The 23,544-nt window shown below is 38.6% G+C and overlaps 1 protein-coding gene across 1 annotated transcript; it reads left to right on the top strand.

Moving 5' to 3' along the window:
- Positions 1-2,351: 2,351 nt before the first annotated feature.
- On the top strand, positions 2,352-20,190 carry LOC126370740 (uncharacterized). The gene is made up of 5 exons (XM_050015775.1): positions 2,352-2,483; positions 14,827-14,971; positions 16,282-16,502; positions 18,421-18,528; positions 19,947-20,190. Exons 1-5 carry the CDS (start codon positions 2,479-2,481, stop codon positions 20,119-20,121), a joined length of 654 nt encoding a protein of 217 aa, XP_049871732.1. The 5' UTR covers positions 2,352-2,478; the 3' UTR covers positions 20,122-20,190.
- The last annotated feature ends 3,354 nt before the right edge of the window (positions 20,191-23,544 follow it).

Below are 23,544 nucleotides of genomic sequence, written 5' to 3'. Positions count from 1 at the left end.
AAAACCCCCCCAGCGGTGGAGTTAAGGGGGGAGGGGGAGGCTTAAGCGCATTCCATATACGTATTCTTTACTCCCAGTGTAAATTACTTACATAAACAGCCTATATACGTCCCACTGCTGGGCACAGGCCTCCCCTTAATCAACCGGAGGGGGTATGGAGCATACTCCACCACGCTGCTCCAATGCGGGGCGATGGAGGTATTTTTACGGCTAATAGCCGGGACCAACGGCTTAACGTGCCCTCGTGAATCATCTTATTTTTTCGGACAATCAGGTGATTCAAGTCTGAAAAGTCCTTACCAAACAAAGGACAGTCTCACAAAGTGATTTCGACTATGTCCCCATCGGAAATCGAACCCTCCAGATCGTGAGCTTAACGCTCTAACCACTAAACCACGGAGGCTGTTAGGCTAGTGTAAATTATGAATTATTATTAATAATAAAATACCTGCAACAACGTAGAGTTGGGAAACAATAATTGTCTTTTGCTTCTGAATAGCACATCTTCGTGTACTGTTGCCTCGCTCACACATATAAAAATTGGAGAGAGAAGAACTAGAAACGATGTTGCCTCTTTAGAATACATGGCGTTATTGTGATGCACAGAATATGAAGCAAAATCTGGAAGCAAGTGTGTTACTTGTTACGTGTTACCATGGCGATTGGAAGGCTATCTCATAGCGACAGATGTTTAATCAGTAATAAAAAAATAAATTTATTGACAATAGGATAGTTTCCAACTATTCAAATCAGTTACTTTTTACTAAACGTTAAAACAATAAATTACTATAGAATTTGTACGAAAAAGCAACCTATGACGTCATAGAAAAACGTGACAAAATGTTGCACTTATTATTAAATTTCATAAGTTAAATAAAAAAAGAAAACGTTTTTGGTCACCTTTAAATCTGTCTTTATTTATCAGAATTTCATAATTTATCTTTGAATTAAGAAACTACCCAATTGTTCGTTGAAATAAAGTATATTACTTACTAAATTAATTTAAAAAAATACTAAAATAAAATAGAAAACCAATTTTAAAATTAGAATTACAATGAAGATGCGTGTCATATTGTGTTTTACATAACAACTAGGTACGTGCCTTTAAAACTCCAATATTCGAAATATGATACGAAATCACTATAAAATTAGCCGTGTCTTTTTAAATGTAATTTGAAAAAAATAATTAAATAAAATAGTTTTAAATTATAGCAGACATTTAGTTTCAGTTTCGCGAAATTGGAAGTAAAAACGACGATAGCAACTGACTTGATCTGTCACGAAATAAAGACTAAATTTAGTCGCCTGCGCACTCATGATAGGTAACACATTTGTTGGGTAAATAGGTATACTTATTAGTCAAATGTCGGATAGTCATGTGACAGTGTTTACTTACGTAAGGCCACGTGCAGAAGGGTATGCCTAAAAAGGTTGTGACAAATGTTGTTCTGCCGAGCACATCCTTGAATATTAGGTACGGCCTTGAGATCTGTATTATAGCTTAAAATCATATCGCATTAACTTATTTGACACATTGAAGGTTTAATCAAATGTCAAATGTTTTTGGTAATCGTAAGAGACGTTTATCATGGAATGTTTAATCTGGGGGGTAAAAAAGCCACGTCGTAGTAATGCATCTAAAAAGTAATAATGCAATTTGACATTTGTTTACGTTGCGCACTTTTTATGTGCAAATGTCAAATTTCAATATTGTTTTTTTTTAAATGAATTGCTTCAATGTGGATTTTTAAGTCCCCTTTTCTTTGATAGAGCATGGTACTTTTGGTTGCAGCTCTGGGCTTCTCTGGCAAACCTACAAAATCTCACGTCAAAAAAAAAACCAAGTAAGTGATTGATTTACATTTTTTGGGGATTCGTGTGGGCTCATTTCTCAGCGCTCTTCATTTTGTCCGGGCAAATACCTAGTGAGTGCTATCCCAAGAAATGTCTAATTTAAGTTACCCTTATTATTATTATTACTTGTTTTTATCTGTTGTTTGACATCAAATCCGTGTCGTCAACATTGTTTTTTTGTGCCTCATGTTTGAAGAAGGTTTGACGTGAGAAAAGCCAGTTATTTAAAGTTTGCTCACTTAGGTACATACATACTTAAACTCACGCCTATTTTACGCCTGCGCGTTTTTTTTAAAGTTAAGTAGCGAACTTAAGCAATAAGGCTGTCTATTAAAAGGAAAAAAACTTTGTTTCGGGCAATTATTGTATTGTTGTTGTATTTATTTATTTTTGTACAATAAACAGTATTGTATTGTATTGTTAAATAAAGAAATATTATTTAGTGTGTACTAGGCCTTCTTAAAGCTTTTTCTTTCACTAGTCTTATTGTAAAACCATTTGCCTCAGAGGTCACGAGTTTGTTACAGCTTTTAGTTAAATAAAATACCTATGGGACAGATGTTTTAACCTTAGTATTATTATAAGTGTTTTAAAAATACTTGAAGATTAACAGCTTATGGAAAGATGAGGTAAGTTTAAAAATATTTCTTGTAGTTGATAAAGGTGCACGAAATAAATTTCTGAATGAGCTCTAAATCTAACATTTATGATAGTGTTAGGTTTTCTGTAATTTTGTGCGAATTTGTGTTGCCTTCATATGGCAACACTAGGAGAAAGGGTATAAAAAGGCGTGTTTGTCTTTCATTGGGGTTCTTTTGATTCGAGCACGCATCGAAGGCAGACGTACCATTTTGAACACGTGTACACTTGTGTTTGAGCACGCGTGCGTTTTGGAAATTTAGAGTAAGTAACCAATATACTTATTATTTATTATTTCAATGGTTGTTTTATTTATAGAGCATGTACCTGAGGCAGCTTTATGTATATCCAGGTATCCGTATGTTAGTTAATGATCATGTTACCGTGGTCTTACTACATTTCAGAAGTGGGATCGTATCCATATGTGTTAATCAGGATACACCGTTTTTGAGATATTTTACTTTGGAAATATATCTGTATAAATATATACATATAGGGTTATCTGAAGAATATTTACATGTTCCAATGTTTTCGAGTTCCAGATTATGCCTCTTGAAGACGAGATCGTTCCACGAAGACGACTGACGAGCCGAGCCGAGCCGAGCCGAGCCGAGCCGAGCCGAGCCGAGACGAGCCGAGACGAGCCGAGACGAGCCGAGACGAGCCGAGACGAGCCGAGACGAGCCGAGCCGAGCCGAGACGAGCCGAGACGAGCCGAGATGAGCCGAGACGAGCCGAGACGAGCCGAGCCGAGCCGAGACGAGCCGAGACGAGCCGAAACGAGCCGAGACGAGCCGAGCCGAGCCGAGCCGATACAAGCCGGGAGCGCAGCCGAGCCGAGCCGATACAAGCCGGGAGCGCAGCCGGAGAGAGAGCCGGGAGTGCAGCCGGAGAGAGACGTCGCTTCACGCGTCGGCACAACGAGCGACACAGCCAACGACGTCGCGGCGAAGGGCAGGAGGTGCGACGTTCGTCGGCAGCTAAGGGAATAGAAAGGTCAGATAGCCCTACATTTTCATCTAAAGATGTTCTTAATATTGTTGAATCATTAGTTAACTTAAGATCTTAACCTAATCCGACAGCAGTCGCCACATCACATCCTTCCAGTAGTATTATGAACCATGTTACCCGAATTTGGACCCTCATCGAAAAGTCAAAAGATTGATACTTGGTTAAAGGAAGTTAATGAGTGTGCCACTGTTTACGGATGGGATGAGAACAACCGTTATCCACTTCGCAATGCAGAAACTGCAGGGGTTGGCCAAAGTTTGGTATGAAAGCTTCAATTCTATTGTGTACAGCTGGGCAGAATGGCAGCTATAGTGGTTAGACGCATTTCCTTTTGAACATGATTATGGCCAATCCCTGGAGGATACGCTTAGGCGAAAGAGTAGGTTTGGTGAACCGCTAGAGGTTTATTATTATGAAGAATTAGCTATCGTGAACCGGTGTGACATCGAAGGGAAACGAGCCGTGGACTGCATTATCCACGGATTAAGTGACAAGACAATTAGATCCAGCGATAAGCGTTACGATGTACGCAGCCTGATCAACTCCATTTTCCGATGAGTAATAAGGAGAACCAACCGCCGCCCGATCGCTTTCATTTTAATAAAACAAAGTAGTCGACTGAATCCACAGCGGGAAGTAATAATGACAATAGGGATAAATCAGTTAAGACTTCAAAAAAAAAAAAAATTCTAGTTACAAATTATTTTGTTTTAACTGTAGGGAAAAAGGTTACCCGTATCTTAAATGTCCCAAACCTCTGGTCCAATGTACAGGATGTCGTAGGTTCGGTCATAAAATGGAAACTTGCAGAGTCCCTTTTTTTTTTTGAAAACCGTGATAATCTAGGTAACATTCCTAAAATCATGCGCATACTTACCTCTAAGTCGGGCTCAAAATATTTCATTACAGTTAGGGTAAATGACACCTCTATGATATCGTTTATAGATTTCGGTAGCGAAGTTTCGCTCATAAAACAAACAACGACACTGATTTTGGGGTAGACTTGTGATCAATCCCCGACTCCACTAAAAGTTTTGGTAGTGATTTTATTTTGTCCATGGGCAGGACACAGGTTAATTTATGCATCGACGGTGTTAGTGCGGATGTTTTGTGTCACGTGGTTGACAGTAATCTGCTCAATTGTCCGATATTAGTAGGACAGTCCTTCACCGAACAGAATCAGGTGCTGGTATTCAAGAATGCTAACGAATTGAGGTTTTATTATGATGATGAATTCCCTTTTGCTAACGGTGGTAGTGGTGATACTGCGAGTGTAAAGGTCGTCTCCGCTTCATGCGCAAGATTGAGTGGAGAGGCGATTATCAGAGCTCGTACTGATGTTGTGATTAATTGATATGTTAGGCTTAGCGAAAGAGTCGTGGGGAAGCCAAACCGAGAGTTCACGATAGCCGGCGGGTTATACAAAGTAGAGGAAGGTCAGCTCTTTGTTCATATTACCCCATTGTCAGCTTTTGTTATATTGATGAAGGTGATATTATGGGTGGATGAAATAGAGTTCAGATTGTCAATCATATTTGTACATCACCCACAGACCTCGTTGGCGAGCATTTAGGTATAGAGCCTAAAGATGTTAACTTTAGCAAAAACGCTTGAAGAGCCACATAAACGACGTCTATTTTAACATTTTGAACGAATACAAGCATTGCTTCGCGCAATCATTAGAGGAGTTGGGATGTACAAATATGACTGAAATGAAAATTGAATTGAATATTGAGCATCCTGTGGTTTACCGGCCTTACATATTGTCGCACAAGGAACGACAACAAGTAAGAGAAATGGTTGGTGAGATGATGAATGCGGGGATTGTACGAGAAATTGTATCGGAATATGCGAGTCCAATTATGTTGGTTCGTAAGAAGGACGGTAAACAAAGGCTCTGTGTTGATTATAGGTTTCTGAATTCAATGACAGTTAAGATAAGGTACCTGATGGCAGTGATTGAAGACGAGATTGCTCGATTAGTGGGGCAGGCCTACTTTATAACTTTGGATCTGGCATCTGGATACTACCAGGTGCCTATTGCAGAAGAATCGAAACCCTTAACTCCCTTTATCACCCCAGACGACCAATATGAATTTAATCGTATGCCGTTTGGGTTGGCTAACGAACCAGCTGTATTTCAAAGGCTGATGAATAAGGTATTGGTTTCCGCTAGGTTCTCAGAAGCTACTGCTTACATCGATGACGTATTAACTTACGAAAAGGATGTAGAAGAGTGTTTGGATAGGTAAGAAAGGGCTTTACAGTTGATAGAAAAGGCAAGCCTAACTCTGAATTTGGCAAAATGTAATTTCTTACAGCAGAATTATTAACTATTTGGGTTATGATATTAGCGCTGCTGGGGTGCGGCCGGCTGACAAAAAGACACAGTCAGTGTTTGATGTTCCTCGTCCCACCAGTCCACATTCCGTCCGCCAATTTCTGGGACTAGTAGGATATTTTCGGAAAATTTATAAGGAATTACGCGTCTTTATCACATCCGTTGAATAAGTTGCTCAAGAAGGATGTGGAATGGTGTTGGACTGAGGAACAAGAAGCCGCATTTGTTGATCTCAAGAGTAGTCTGATAGATAGGCCAATCTTAGCCATTTACGACCCGACCGCCGAAACACAGTTGCACACTGACGCCAGTGAAGTGGGCGTCAGTGGAATATTGATGCAGCGACGTAATGGAAACGACACCTACCATCCCGTAGCGTACTATAGTCGCCAGACATCTCCAGAAGAGAAAAGGTTTATAAACTTGAGACTCTTGCTATAGTAAGTTCGCTCAAAAGTTTCGGGTGTATCTTCTGGGTCAGAATTTCAAAATCATGACCGATTGTAGTGCGTTGCGCTCCATGCTTTCCAAACGCGATTTGGTTAGATGTATTGCCCGCTGGTGGCTGTTTTTGCTTTTTGAATATCGTGCTGGCACGAAAATGACGCACGTGGACCTTCTATTTCGGAACCCAATTGAGGATCTTAGTTCAATGGAAATTGATGCTGGTCTTTACCCGACGGTTATGTCAATCAATGAGGGGGACAGGTTGTAGACTCTTCAATTAGGTGATAGTGAACTGGGTCGCATTCGGGAATTTCTTACCACTGATATTGATGCAGATGGGTTAAAGTACATAACAGAAAACTAATTCAAATGAGGGCCTATTCCACGTAAACGAAAAGTCGAGGTGCCTTTTCACACCCTGTACATCAATCACCTTGGACCTTTTTGTGCGATCAAAGAGAGGAAAACTCTTACCTATTGGTAGTCGTAGATGCCTTTACGAAATTTAAATGACAATGGGCACTTTTGTATGAAACTTGGTCCAAGAACCTCCACTGATGAGACTTATATGTAATGAAAGCTTATGATTTCCCTATGATTTTGGCAAAGTCCTATCAAATTCTGTCCCGGGGTTCTTTTTCTACGGCCATGTTTGTCCCGGCTAAAAATGTGATAAAATACATTGGGGGACTAAAATCGATTCAAGATTAGATGCTGAATAACTAAGTCTTCATAAATAATTCTATATCATAATGTATATCGTTTAAAAGAGGAACTTTTCCAGCATCCAAAACATATATAAAAAAAAAAAAAAGGTTGCGTAAGCGAATTATAGTCAATTTACATCTGTGGCGTGATTGTTTCTCGGTAGCTAAGTTCGAGTATCGCGCCTTCCATCCCTTCCAAAGGAGTCCAATTTTTTTTTTCTTCTGATATTGCATCCTCAACCTGATCAGTGATAAGAAGAAGAAAAAAAAAGATACCACTCTGATAGAGGCTGCTTAAACTATTGCAAGATTACGTACTCAAAGTCTCGTCATTATGGTCCCACAGACGTAACATGATTAGAATGCGGCAGGATGGAGGTGTAGTACATCGCCTTGTGCGAAAGAGACGAAATATATGTCTCTTTTGCACTAACGGTAAACAGCTTAGTACGTGAGAATCAAGAAATAAGTCATTCTAATCAAGATACAATACAATGACTCCATTGCACACAAAGGAAACACATTTCATAAACAATTTCAGGCAATAATTGGTGCAAAAGGCGGATTTATTGCTAAGATAGCAATTACTACCAGGCAACCTTACGTTTACGATACGTTTGTTGTACCATACGGCATTGTATAAGACAAGCTATAAGCCTGGATTAATAAAACAAGATTGTGGTGAAAGAAAACATACTTATTCGTTTACAATTATTGAATTTAAAAATCTGGCTGGTAAATGAATGTCGCCTTCATACCGCGCAAATCCTAGGTACCACACTATAGTCATTATGTGGGCACAGCATCCCACGGTGCGTTTCCCTGCCTTACAAGAGCAATAATAGTGCTGAATAGCATCTAAGCCAGATTCATCATCATTTATCACCACATAAGAATAATGTCTACGTGCTCGGGTGTGTCTAGACTTAATTTTTCCTCTGAGCAACCATAAACTCCCTCCAGGGATGCCTGCTACATTTAAATCGGCTGTTACCCTTTCCGAATCTCTATATAACTCTATAGAGTACACCCCATCTTCTTCTAGCTCGGCATAATAACTGTTAGCTAGTTTAAGCTGATACGACCCGAGTGCAAATAAGTGCAGGCTGTGGCCGTTTGGCCACGGTCTTCGGAAACCAGCATCAAGAAGGTTTAATAACAAATTGATACAGGCATAATTTAAACTTGTTACGTTCGGTATATTTTTAGTCTGTGTTTTTTTATAAGAAAAAAGAATAATTAGCTTTTATTATTTTTAGACGGCAATTGTTAAAAACATAAAACTAATTATAGCGATATATAATTGCATCCTTGTTTGTGTTGGGATTTTAAATGTTTTGGACCGATTACAAAAACTGACCTTTGCTAGTTAATGGACCTGATTTCAACCGACTAATGCTTGTTAAAGGACACCTCTTTTTCTTTGTGATTGGACATAGTGATATAGATACTGAACTCTTAATATGTTTCGACCTTCAGTGGGAGTTATTTGTTTATTGTGTAACCGTTCTGTGTTACGAAAAAGGCGAATAACTATTACTCAAATGCTGTTCAATGAAAACCCAGAGGCTGCTGTGATTATCACAGAAGATCTGGAACCATATCAGGTGTGGATATTTTTATTGTGTTTACAATAAAAGCGATAAAAAAGCATATTATACTGGATGAATGTGAGCGGAAACGCTAGTTTGTGTGTGTGTGTGTGTGTGTGTACGGGTTTGAATCTCGGGTCAGGTCCTAAACCACTGAATTTGACTTTATGAGTTTTGAATTAATGTGTGGATTATAGATAATTTATATTATGTGGTTCCCAGAATTTGTGTTTATTAAATAGGACATAAGCATAGATGGCGAGAAGTACATCCAGTATTATATACAATACACCGATCTGCCTAGCCCTTCGGAGATACAGGCGTGATGGTATATTATGTTATTAGGAGAGGCTTTGATTTTTTTGTTTCAGATATTATTCAACAATGCTGAATACATTTGTCGACCTTGCTGGGTAGAAGTTTTGGAAAACCTTAATCAGCAAAATGTCATAGAACGACCACCAAACCCTCCACCTGAAATTGATAATGATCAAAATGGTCTACATCGGGAAGCAAATCCATTGATTCAAGAAAATGCGATAATAGAATTACCTACTTATTCTCGGCCACCTAATACGTCAAATGCTTGTATGTTTTTCGAGTGCCGCAATAGTACACGCCATCGCCTTTCAGACGCTACAAAAAAACGATTGCTATTGGATTATAACTATTACGTCCCCGATGCAGCACGAGTATGTCAGTTTCATTTACAGTCCGATGTTTGGGTACAGTTATTAGAAGCACGAAATGTTAGTCACAGTTTCAACAGAGAACAAATAACAGACATTATTAACATGCTAAAACAAGTCGCAACTAGAAGAAAACGACATGATTTTGAAAATCTCGAACAAGTAGATGATGATGAGTTATATTATTGGACCGGTCGAACAAAACAAGATATCTCTGCAATCTTAAACGAGACTCCATCACTCAGTGAATGCGGTCAACCCAAAACTGCTCTTATTATAATGCTCGCAAAGCTAACGACCGGAGAACCGAATGAGAGATTGTCATTGATTTTTCACATGAGTCGCAGGAAACTTGAGCGATTAATGAAATCTGCTAGGGAAGCATTGACTCGCGAATATGTCACACGTCATCTTGGCTGGGACCATATTAGTAGAGATACACTGCTGCAGCGGAACTTATTAGTACCTAATGCACTTTTTGGAACCCCAGATAACAACAAACTCATTGCTGTTATTGACGCGACCTATGTTTATATATTTAAAAGCAGCAACTTTGGGTTTCAAATCGAGACGTATAGTCCGCACAAGTTTCTCAACTTACTAAAAGTGTTAATGATAGTTTGCAGTGATGGCTACATTATCGATGTGACGGGGCCCCATGGTGCCAAAAAGTCCGATGCATCCATTACTTTAGATATATTGCATAACGACGAACATCCTTTTCATGTATTTTTCAATCATAATGATACATTCATTCTCGACAGAGGTTTTAGAGATGCTATGGAAGATCTCGAAGCGTTCGGCTATGACGCACATATGCCTGCAAGTGTCTCGGTCGGTGAGAGTCAATTAACTACCTCTCAAGCAAATGAATCGAGAATGATAACAATGGTTAGATGGGTGGTCGAAGTCGTTAACGGACGCATCAAACGTGACTTCAAGTTATTTCGCCAGGAGTACTTTCACAAAGCAATGCCCCACATGTTTACTGATTTTAGGATAGCTGCTGCATTAACAAATGCTTTCCATGTTCCCATTACAGACAACCCACAAGCTGCTGCATTTCTTGAGAGAATTGCAATACGGAGGGAAATGCAAAATGATCTAGCTGAATACGTACAGCGTCGTCGTCTTAACGGACAACGTGTAGCCTTCCAAAATATGGCCGCTGAATTACCAGGTCTTGAAACATTTCCCAGGTTGACACAGGATGACCTACACTTATTTGCACTCGGGTCGTATCAGCTTAAACTAGCTAACAGTTATTATGCCGAGCTAGAAGAAGATGGGGTGTACTCTATAGAGTTATATAGAGATTCGGAAAGGGTAACAGCCGATTTAAATGTAGCAGGCATCCCTGGAGGGAGTTTATGGTTGCTCAGAGGAAAAATTAAGTCTAGACACACCCGAGCACGTAGACATTATTCTTATGTGGTGATAAATGATGATGAATCTGGCTTAGATGCTATTCAGCACTATTATTGGTCTTGTAAGGCAGGGAAACGCACCGTGGGATGCTGTGCCCACATAATGACTATAGTGTGGTACCTAGGATTTGCGCGGTATGAAGGCGACATTCATTTACCAGCCAGATTTTTAAATTCAATAATTGTAAACGAATAAGTATGTTTTCTTTCACCACAATCTTGTTTTATTAATCCAGGCTTATAGCTTGTCTTATACAATGCCGTATGGTACAACAAACGTATCGTAAACGTAAGGTTGCCTGGTAGTAATTGCTATCTTAGCAATAAATCCGCCTTTTGCACCAATTATTGCCTGAAATTGTTTATGAAATGTGTTTCCTTTGTGTGCAATAGAGTCATTGTATTGTATCTTGATTAGAATGACTTATTTCTTGATTCTCACGTACTAAGCTGTTTACCGTTAGTGCAAAAGAGACATATATTTCGTCTCTTTCGCACAAGGCGATGTACTACACCTCCATCCTGCCGCATTCTAATCATGTTACGTCTGTGGGACCATAATGACGAGACTTTGAGTACGTAATCTTGCAATAGTTTAAGCAGCCTCTATCAGAGTGGTATCTTTTTTTTTCTTCTTCTTGTCACTGATCAGGTTGAGGATGCAATATCAGAAGAAGAAAAAAATTGGACTCCTTTGGAAGGGATGGAAGGCGCGATACTCGAACTTAGCTACCGAGAAACAATCACGCCACAGATGTAAATTGACTATAATTCGCTTACGCAACCTTTTTTTTTTTTTTTATATGTTTTGGATGCTGGAAAAGTTCCTCTTTTAAACGATATACATTATGATATAGAATTATTTATGAAGACTTAGTTATTCAGCATCTAATCTTGAATCGATTTTAGTCCCCCAATGTATTTTATCACATTTTTAGCCGGGACAAACATGGCCGTAGAAAAAGAACCCCGGGACAGAATTTGATAGGACTTTGCCAAAATCATAGGGAAATCATAAGCTTTCATTACATATAAGTCTCATCAGTGGAGGTTCTTGGACCAGTTTCGCCCATACTCCTTTATCAGGCCAGTCAGAAATACCAAAAACAGTTACAACAACGCGAGAATTAGAAGATATTTTCTATACGTTCAGAAACCCAGATCGAATTATTAGCGACCGCGGTACTTTCTTCACATCGTACGTGTTCAAACGTTTTGCTCGGATAAAGGTATTAGACACGTGTTGAACGCAGTTGCAAGTCCTAGGTCCAATGGACAAGTAGAGCAGTGTAATCGCACGATGTTAGGGTCGTTAACTGCGCAAAATCTTAATTTTGACAAGAACGTCTGGGATGACAAGATAGGTAGAGTCCAATGGGGCATGAACAACACCCGTCGGAAGACAACGGGACGGACTGAGGTAATGTTTGGACTTCAGATGGATGCGGAAATTAATCCTATGTTGAACGAAATAGTATGCGAAACGCAAAATTATACTTTATTGTCAGTTCGGGAATCCCTTAAAGATGTAAAAATTGACGATTCAAAGTGTAACAATGTTACCTACTGAATAAACATATTTTTGAGTTTGAATTTGTTGGGATTGATGACTACTTCATTTAACAAATCGAATGTCACCCTGGATTCACGTTAATGATGATAAAGAAAGTAGTGATGAAGATGACTGATTGTGTCATTATTATATACAATCAAAAGAAAGTAAGTAGAGGTACTGTTTGTTGGATGAAACTGTAAGATGTGTATTTAGTAATAGCTTGAGAAGGAGGGTTCATAGCTATTTAGTTAAGGTGACTTTCAATTTTGTGAGGAGGGTTCAAAATTATTTTAATTATCGTATATAAGAAGGAAGGGTTTGTATACGATAGTTACAAGTGTGAGAAAGAAGGTTCACACTCAATTGCTTTGCAATAGTTCGTGAGAAAGAAGGGTTTGCGAACTATTGCCAACTTGAATAGCTTTATAATGTTATGATTATTTTAATTATCGTATATAAGAAGGAAGGGTTTGTATACGATAGTTACAAGTGTGAGAAAGAAGGTTCACACTCAATTGCTTTGCAATAGTTCGTGAGAAAGAAGGGTTTGCGAACTATTGCCAACTTGAATAGCTTTATAATATTATGATTATTTTAATTATCGTATATAAGAAGGGTTTGTATACGATAGTTACAAGTGTGAGAAAGAAGGTTCACACTCAATTGCTTTGCAATAGTTCGTGAGAAAGAAAGGTTTGCGAACTATTGCCAACTTGAATAGCTTTGTAATATTATGATTATTTTAATTATCGTATATAAGAAGGAAAGGTTTGTATACGATAGTTACAAGTGTGAGAAAGAAGGTTCACACTCAATTGCTTTGCAATGGTTCGTGAGAAGGAAGGGTTTGCGAACTATTGACAACTTGAGTAGCTTTATATTATGATTATTTTAATTATCGTATATAAGAAGGAAGGTTTGTATACGATAATTACAAGTGTGAGAAAGAAGGTTCACACTCAATTGCTTTGCAATAGTTCGTGAGAAGGAAGGGTTTGCGAACTATTGACAACTTGAATAGCTTTATATTATGATTAGAAAGAAGAGCTGATGTTTCACCCCGTAAATGTGATTATATGTCGTTGTTCTTTTAGATTTTAAGTGAAGCTTTGTAACTGTTCTCGATGAGTGTGGAATCACTTGGCCCGCCGAATGTTAGGTTTGAACATTAGACGTTTTGTCTACGTGCATGAGGACATGCACGACGTCAGGATGGTCGAATGTTAGGTTTTCTGTAATTTTGTGCGAATTTGTGTTGCCTTCATATGGCAACACTAGGAGAAAGGGTATAAAAAGGCGTGTTTGTCTTTCATTGGGGTTCTTTTGATTCGAGCACGCATCGAAGGCAGACGTACCATTTTGAACACGTGTACACTTGTGTTTGAGCACGCGTGCGTTTTGGAAATTTAGAGTAAGTAACCAATATACTTATTATTTATTATTTCAATGGTTGTTTTATTTATAGAGCATGTACCTGAGGCAGCTTTATGTATATCCAGGTATCCGTATGTTAGTTAATGATCATGTTACCGTGGTCTTACTACAATAGAGTTGGAAGAATAAAGTTTCGGCTTTCTTCATGTGGTCTTTCTATAAAACATTACCAACAAACGTTACACACCTTTGCGGGTTTTCCGATTCTATATGCCAATGTTTCTAACATTGTTTTTATAAGAAAATGAATGAATAAAATAAATATTTTTTCCTTCGTAACCATCTTGGAACTTTACATCAAACAATGTTGCAAATGATCTTCTGATTAGGTACTTGTAGATCTGACTACCCCATTAGGGAACACGGGCTTGTCAATATAAAAGGAAGCAACAGACAAGAACTTTATTTGTTTGTATGTTTATTTATTTATTTATACTTATATTTCTTTATACATTATTTTAGGTTTACGCGGTTATTATCATAATTAAAACACATAATAACCGGTTCTTTGGTTGAGGGGCTCGGTGGCGCAGCGGTTAACGCGCTCGGTCTGCGATTGTTGAAGTAAAGCAACTTACGCAAAGGCCGGTCATTGGATGGGTGACCACAAAAAAAAATGTTTTTATCTCGAGCTCCTCCGTGCTTCGGAAGGCACGTTAAGCCGTTAGTCCCGGCTGCATTAGCAGTCGTTAATAACCATCAATCCGCACTGGGCCCGCGTGATGGTTTAAGGCCCGATCTCCCTACCCATCCATAGGGAAGGCCCGTGCCCCAGCAGTGGGGACGTTAATGTGCTGATGATGATGAATAACTGAGACTCCCGATATTTCGAAACTGTTGCAAGTGCCATGATCACGGGATGACTGATCGTCCCATGATCATGGCACTTGCAACAGTTTCGATATCCCTGATTTAAACGCGGTAAGAACCGGTTATTATGTGTTTTACTTATTTTAAGTTATTCGTATTTATTATTTTTTCTTTTTTTTTGTATTGCGCCATCCCGCGCTCAAATGCATAAACTTTTTTCACACTGAGGTTGCCTGGCAGAAATTGCCGTTTAGCAATAAGGCCGTCGAATTATTGATTGATCGATTGAAAGTTACAATGAAACCCTTAAATGTTTTCAGGTACTGGATTGTGCTACTCTACATTTACCACGTGAGGAGTGATTCAGTGAAATGTGGGAAATCATTTATTGGAGAAGAAGATTTGAGACATAAAAGACAAGTCAATAGTATTCCACTTGTGTACCCTTATGGAGCTACGTATAAGGTACGTTGGGATTTTTTTATAACTTAATCTCAACATATCATAAACAGCCTATACACGTCCCACTGCTGGGCACAGTAGGCCTCCCCTCAATCAACCGGAGGGGGTATGGAGCATACTCCACCACGCTGCTCCACTGCAAGTTGGTGGAGGTGAGTTTACGGCTAATAGCCGGGATCAACGGCTTAACGTGCCCTCAAAAGCACGGAATCATCTTACTTTTTCGGACAATCAGGTGATTCAAGCCTGAAAAGTCCTTACCAAACAAAGGACAGTCTCACAAAGTGATTTCGACAATGTACCCGTCGGGAATCGAACCCGGACCTCCAGATCCTGAGCCTAACGCTCTAACCACTAGACCACGGAGGCTGTTATAACATAATCATAAAATATTATTTATAGCTTACCTACATGGTAGAAGGTTGGTAACATATTAAGGTGAGTAACACATTGGACCCGTATTGGGCACAGAAATTTTTAAACATAACATCGCGAGCCTATCGCCTATGGCCACCTCGATAAGGATACGCGTGGCTACTGTTATTCTTTTAAAACCGTGGCTTCGAATTCCGGCTCGGGTACTAAACCACTAAAATCGACTTTATGAGTTTGAATTCATATTTGGATTGTAGATAATTGATATGTGGATTCCAGAATGTGTGCCCGGTTAATAGCAATAGGATCGCCTTCTATTATATGGGACTTAAACACAGTTGGCGAAGAGCCGGTGTAAGTATATACTATAGATCTACCCCTTAGGGAATACAGGCGTTATACTGTGTTACGTTGAATCGTCAAAGACTCCTCAGTGTTTGAAGATTCAAAGTGTAACTATATTAACTACTGAATGAAGATATTTTTAAATTTGAATTTGGAAGCCTGCGCTCAGCATTGCGGCGTATTGGACCCGATTCCTGCAAACACCTCCTAATTTTATTTTAAGTTATACCCGTTATTTTCTTATCTGTCGAAAAGGAAAAGGACGGATGATTGTCAACAAGTTAATTTTAAAACGAATGAATAACCCGGGCGAATAAAATAGACACCTCGCTGCTATGCAATCCATTTGACGTGCTGTCTATTTAATTCTTTCGGGTTATTGGCCGATGTAAAAATTTCAGACGGTTGTTTTAGATTTCTGCCTAAAATTGAGGTGTGTTCCATAAATTTTATGCCTGTCGATTACCCGTCCCTTTGTTTTTCAGCGGATGAGAAAATGACAGGTATAGCTTGAAATAAAATTAGTTTGGTGTGTGCAGGAATTAGCAGCATTATGTTTGTTTTATGTAAAGTATTTTTTATGTCTTCCTCAGCTCCTGATCGGCCTCACTGTACCAGTCCCGAACAAGGACAAAATCAGCTTGGCGTTCGCTGCTAATTTCCAGTACCAATACGTACAGTTTCAGAATATAACTGAGCTATCGCAGTACTACTTTATAAAGCAAGTGGCCAGGGAAGAAAGAGACGCAGTTATGAAGAAGAAGAGGAACGAAAGACTCACCTTCTACAGAGCTTTTGCTAATTTATTGGATTCGTAAGTAAATTAAGTCTATGCTGGATTGGGAGGGAAAAAGGCGGTCAAGTACGAATTCCAGGTAAAAAATTGTGCTCTCAATTTTTTCCCAGATTTAAAAAAAATGAAATTTATTTAAGAAATCGTGGTTTTGTTGGAGGAAATCACATAAGAATGTGATCTTTCAAAAGCGTGTACGTGGCGTACGTTTCATGTAAGCGCTTACGTGGTTTTCGAATGCTATATTATAGAATGTTATTCTACCGTCAATACAATATAAATGGGCATGCAAGTCCTACAGATGAGCACAAGCGTCCCCAACAATATAATGCACTGGCCGGCAAAACTAAGTATTAAGTACACTTTTATTTTTTTATTTTCTAAACTAAAGAAGTTAGAGATTTAAAATAAAAACACTTTTATTAATAATATTAATTTTATTTGATTTTTTAGAAATTGTTATGTGTATTTTATTCCTATTACGATTATAAATGTTTTTGATTTTATATAATTTAATTTATCTAATCTAATCTGATCTGTATTATAGAAAATTAAACTCCTTTTCGGGTCTTCTTTTTTCGAAAGTTTATCTTAGTTATTTTATTATAATTTAAATGTGTGATACTTAGTTTTGCAGACCAGAGGTCCTATTTTGAATACGCTCGCCTTCCTCACGTTCTGATGACAAGTTCTGATGTGCAACGTGAAATGGGTATATATTTACGAACGTGAAGACAACCGATAAAAAAATCTCAGAACAGCTTCCGTGGTCTAGCGGTTAGAGCGTTTGGCTCACGATCTGGAAGTCCGGGTTCAATTCCCGATGGAGACATTGTCGAAATCACTTTGTGAGACTAGCCTTTGTTTGATAAGGATATTGCAGGTTTGAATTATCTGATCATCCGAAGACCAAAATGATGAGTCCGTGCTTCGGAGGGCACGTTTAGCCGTTGGTACCGGCTGTTAGCCGTAAGAAAACGCAGTGGAGTGGAGCAGCGTGGTGGAATTTGCTCCATACCCCCTCCACGCCTGTGTCCAGCAGTGGGACGTATATAGGCTGTTTATGTATGTATGTATGATTAAAAAATAAGGACCCAGTGTGGTTAATATAAATTTCTTTAACAAAATAAGCGAAAAGTTCTTACCATAATTGAAACTGTAGTGCAGCTGCGACCTCTAATTAAAATCGTAAAATTTACGAACAAGTAAATATTTAGTGAGCTTATTTCCTAGACTGTGGCTAGCTTGCTTTTTTATGTACCAGACTTTTCATTATGAACTTTTATTATATATTTGCACGCTACATTGTAGACTATGTATGTGTATCTGTGTGTGTATTTATCATGTGTATCTTTTGGCGATAACGCCGCCTTTGCCCACTTTTAGTTTTTCGTGTAAAGACTGCATACTTACTCACTGAATAAGTAGTCAAAATTGCCTTCCGAAAAAGAACAATTCTTGTGATTTTACATCACAACACAACACAAAGCTACACAATATACAGAAACACTCCCTCAATCAGCGCTTATCGCTATCAACCTAATAGGGTCGATTACTTCAAATATTTTTCCTCTCAGACGACACCCTGAGTCGAGGTGCGCGCCCAACTGGGCACCCTCAGGCCTGTTGTCTTAAACGTTGTACCGGGTGAGATCCTTCAGCCCTCCCTATTTATCCGGCCAAGTAGTTAATGCCATCTGCGGCAAATCTACAATAAGTCACGTCAAAAAAAAACACAAAAACACTACAGAAAGACACCTACCAAAAACAGAAATATAAGAAAGAGGAATCAGAGATAGAATGTTTTACAGAAAGCTTGCAGAAGTGTGGGCACCGTTCATTTTGCGATGGTACCTCTGACTATACTACTTGGGATAAAGTCATGAGTGAATGAATGAATTGAATTCGATAATTAAGGCTTTCTATTTGTGATTTCCAGGCAAGGTGTGGACGGCAGAGAATGTGTTCTTCGCACGATCTGTGAAGCTGCACAGTACCCAGTAGAAGAAGAAGGTCTTGTTGGAGAAATGATGCACATATTGCTGACGTAAGGTTCTATTTTGATTGCATTACAACGGTAACTCTCCGCTCCCCATCAGCGGCTGAGCTAGGTTTACCTCACCCCCTCGATCTTACTTTAGTCTTCAATCGTATTGGCGTCAGACAACACACACACAGATGCGCGTGTACGATAACATTAATGTGTAGTGTCTGTGTAAAACGAGGTGTTTTGTATGAAGTGTCCGAGGTCTGAGTTCGCTCCCAGTTCAACATCATCCCACAGCAGGGCAAATGCCTCTCTCCCTTTCTTCCACTCCTTCCGATCTTTTACTGTCTCTTTCCAAATATCAAGTATGCATCCCACTCACGCCATCTTTTCTCGGTCGGCCACGAAGCTTTTAAGCACCATACAGTATAAAAATAAGGAAGTAAGAATTATAAATAAGTACTAACTTCAGCCGCGTGCACATGAGACGATTAATCTCGAGACTGTCGGAATGCAGGATTGAGATAAATAGCGCTCAGCGGCTTTTATCGCGACCCACGGGAAATTCCAGTTTAGGCTCATACGCTAGTTAAGAAAGCTTACCTATATTTTTATTTTTAGTTCAGTTTAAAAAGTAAGACGAATGGTCTTTGGTTCCGGTGTTTATTTAAATAGGTAAATAATTAAATATGTAGTCGTTTCATGAGTCGTGAGATCAGTCATCCACACAGTGTTTCTTACTTATTAATTCTTTCTTACTTTTTGTCTTCTTTTTAAGTTATTTGGGGAACACTTATAAGAAGATAGACAGGTTGATAAAATACCTTATTGAGCACAATGGATACAAGATAGAAAAGTAAGGACAACACATACAGAAAGGCACAACAGACGGACTTATTGCTCATGCTTAAGAAGTTGTTTTCTTGTCACTAAATTGAATAATAATTATCTCATGTGTTATGTGAACTTTGAAAACCGTTGTTGGAAGAATTCTTTATTTATCTTTTATACCTAACTGTTGAAGTGATGCTTGGGTAAAAATATTAACTTATGACAAGTTCATTACGTTGAATAAATTATTTTGTTCTGGACAGAGACAAAAAATTTTTTAGAAAGAAATTAAATTCATCATTAAACTTATATTAGGAGGGCTTCTGAGCATAAAATAACATAAAATAAACAGCCCATATACGTCTCACTGCTGGGCACAGGCCTCCCCTTAATCAACCGGAGGGAGTATGGAGCATACTACACCACACTGCGGGTTGGTGGAGGTGTTTATACGGCTAATAGCCGGGACCAACGGCTTACTACAGCACCCGCCTTCGTGCTCCGTGCTTCTGATCATAAAATTAGAAAATGATTTAACCTAACCTAACGTGACACAAAAAGCATCTTTTGACAAACCCCATAATACCTAAGTTAGGTTGTTTGCACGATACTCACATGTTTTAAACTGTGATAATTTTACTTTTCAGGCCAGATTACGGGCATTCAGAGTTTGAAGATGCTGACCCTGAGTGGGAAGCCGCTATCTCTCAGTATAAGGACGCCGCGATCGCGGGCAGACAAATGTTCAGTTGTGCTTCTATATATAGTGCATGTTTTGGTCAGGGGGTGTTGGATCTCATCACTACACTGAGAGACCATTAGTAGTCACCAAGTTTTAATATAGATATTATTGGCCATTTTTCCATCTCTCAGTACAAAACAAATGGATGTATAGCTTTGCGTCTATACAGGGTGTTAGCGACACCCTAACGAATACTCAGGGGGATGACTCAGGCCATGATTCTGAGTTGAAATCAAATGGAATTTTCTGTCGGAAAATACATTAATTTTTCAATTACTTTTGCGATGGTAAATTTTACTTGATATTAACTCAGAATAATGAGTTGAATCATCCCCCTCAGTATTCGTAACGATCTCACTTACACCCCGTATAAGTACGTACATGTACGTGGTACCCATACAAACACTCCGTGCGTGTTAGTGACACCGTAACGAATACTGAGGAGGATGACTCCGACCATGGTTCTGAGTTGATATCAAGTGGAATTTCCTGTAGGAAAATACGTTACATTTTAGGGTTTTTTTTAAATTGTTTTCAGTTCCATACTTTTGCGATGAAAAGTTCCACTTGATTTCAATTTAGAATCATGGTCTAAATCATTCCTCAAAGTTTTCGTTACGATGTCGCTAACATCCTGTATACAGTAGATGCGATTTGCGAAATTATTTGCGGATTGATTCTTTAGTTGAAGAATGTTAAATAAGTATCATACATTATGAGGTCTTATTGTGTTTAAATGCATGTAGGATTGATTAAATGGGGTGTGCTTTATTGTGTTTTAATTTATAATAACAAGAAAACTATAATATAATATGTATAATAAAGGAATAAGAATCACTTTCATGAGTTTAGAACACTACTTGTAAGACTATCCTACTTTATATGCCAGACTTAGTTCGAAATTCAAAATTCTGTTTGAACATGGAAATTCAAATTCGTTTGCATTTGGACATGCGATGATTGCCGAAGAAAATTAAGGAAATAGGAGCATTGCAAAGCCATCAAAAATATAATAATACATTTTGATCTGATTGAAGTCAGTCATGCAACACTCTACGAGCATTTGTATCCTTTAAACTTAGTACATACAGAAACGATTGCAGCAGCGTTCACTTAAGGCCCCGATACCGACCCCGCCGGCGTGGTTGACGATTTCCCTCAATCAGCGCCTATCGCTATCGACCCACTAGGTTTGATTAATTCTTTCAAATATTTTTCCTCTCAGACGACGCTCTGAGCCGAGGTTTGCGCCCAACTGGTCGCCCTGAGCCGAGGTTGTACCGGGTGAGAGCATTCAGTCCCCATTTCTCCGGCCAAGTAGTTAATGCCATCTGCGGAAAGTTTACAATAAGTCACGTCAAAAAAAAAAAAAACAAAAACCAGCAGTGTTGTGGGTATAGAAAATTGTATATTCAAACACAACTAAACGAGAGAAACAAAAGAAACTCGATATTACAAAATAGTCGCTTCCTCACTTCTGTTACCGCCATTGTACATGAAACATAAATCCGCAAGAAACAGTAAAAGAAGATCGAGCACAAAAGCGACATTCAATAAACGGAATAAGAGTGTCCTCAGAGTTTACTCAGCGGCGTCACGTTGCGAGCAAATTAAGTAAATCTCATACGCGGTGCAGGTCACGCGCAAGCTATCGCTTCCTCAGGATATTTACATTGACTTAGAGCGAGAGCACTATCGGTTCTCGAAGGTTCTCGATAGTTTTTTAAGCTATCTAGGATGCTATTCTCAAACTATCGCGCTGATGTTTTTCTACGCCGACAAAAGTCAGGATAGTTTGACATAGATCAGGGGTTTTTGTAGCCAAGGGGAGGGCGGTTCTATAGTGACCCTAACACCAGTTCACGAGGTCATTGATCTCACAACTTACACGAGAGATACGACTACGTAAAAACGTCATTATAATTGAATGAAATGTATCGGAATGACATGTCACCCACCATACCATGCCTTTGCAACTTGGCTGAGGCACAAGGTTTCTCTCTCTCACTCTCTTTTTGGCATTTATTATTCATATAGGTTAGGTGAGATAGGGTAGGTGTTACTAACACTCTTAACTAACCATCTATGGACTATTGTGTTGTCTGATATAAATAAATAAATAAATAAAATAGGATGGAAATACGTTAAATATTTTTTGTTACTTTTAGATCTGTCTTTATTTAGTAATAAGAATTTCATAATTTATACTGAATCTAGTACACGACCCAATTCTAGTCGTGCTTGGTTCAATCTCTACAGAAACAGATATTACAATCTTTCTGCACTACTTATACTATGATTCTTTTACATTTATTTTCGTAGTCTGTGTACGTATAAATACGTACTTACTCGTATCTTCGAGATCTTTGATTTCTTCCTTCATCGAGAATTCACAGTAGCACATAACGGGCTCCACTGGGCAATGAGTAGGACTCCGATTTAGACGCTTTGGGAATTTATTGAGCTTTCTGCAACTAAATAACAAGATTTTTGTGTCCAGTTTTCGTTGACTTTCTTATAATTCGATTAGCTTTATATCTTAGTTTTCATATGCCTGTGGAATAGATAATATAAATATAAGATAATATAAATTATACGTGGACATACGTTGATGTGAAAGAAAAAATATTGTAATAAGTAATTATTATTCTACCTGTAATCATAGTGTATTGTAGTGCGAATAAATAAATTATTCAGCAAAAAATATATTTTTTTTGTTTGTTATATTTTTTTTATTTAATATTTTTATTTTTGTACCAATAAATATTTGTGTCGCTAAAGAATATTGCAATTGTTTTAAATCGCACATCGCCTTTTAAAAATACTAAAGCAAAGCTAAAAGTGGTGGCTGGCATGAGAATTTGCTCGGAAAAGTGTCAAACTAAAATCTAATACAGACTAAATTACAGCATCGTGCAGGTACAGTCATGAGCAATATAATGTACCCACTTTAAGACTCTGTCGCACTAACATATTTGACATTTAGTGAGACTTACAGTTCAATTTGTCAAAAAAATTAATGTGTCATTGTACCAAAGTGTATAAGTACATATTAATGCTCGTGACCGTACTACCATGTTTATAGGGCAGAAACTAAAAAAATGCCCTATTTATAGGACAGAAACTAAAACAGTGCAGTAAGGCACTGCCATGGAGGACTGAAACTAAAACAGTGTCATGTTTATGGGACACAAACTAAAACAGTATAAAGTCACAGAATAAGGAATAATACTACGTATAGAATGGCAACTCTCCGTTCCCCACTAACGGCTGAGCTAGTTTTACCCCATCCCCCCCTCACCTCGCCCCCCTTGGTCTTACTTTACTCTTCAATCGTATGGGCACGGTAATACTATCATACAGTATTCCAACTCCATACAAACGGGCGAAACGCGAGTTATACCTACGTGCTCGGATCTCAGCATGCGCTCGGCATGCAACCAGTCGCGAATGTCGCACAGTGACGAACGGACGGTGTGTTGTATTTTAAAAGATAACCGCGC

Source organism: Pectinophora gossypiella, chromosome 11 (genome assembly GCF_024362695.1).
Source record: "Pectinophora gossypiella chromosome 11, ilPecGoss1.1, whole genome shotgun sequence".
Classification (NCBI taxonomy): Eukaryota; Metazoa; Arthropoda; class Insecta; order Lepidoptera; family Gelechiidae; genus Pectinophora; species Pectinophora gossypiella.
The sequence above is the reverse complement of the archived record's forward strand: the minus strand, read 5'-3'. Positions and strand labels throughout refer to the sequence as shown.

Excerpts from the sequence above, each read along its gene's own strand:
- LOC126370740 (XM_050015775.1), top strand. Across the intron at positions 16,503-18,420 it reads TTTGCTAATTTATTGGATTC|GCAAGGTGTGGACGGCAGAG; the intron begins GTAAGTAAATTA and ends TGTGATTTCCAG. Across the intron at positions 18,529-19,946 it reads ATGATGCACATATTGCTGAC|GCCAGATTACGGGCATTCAG; the intron begins GTAAGGTTCTAT and ends TTTACTTTTCAG.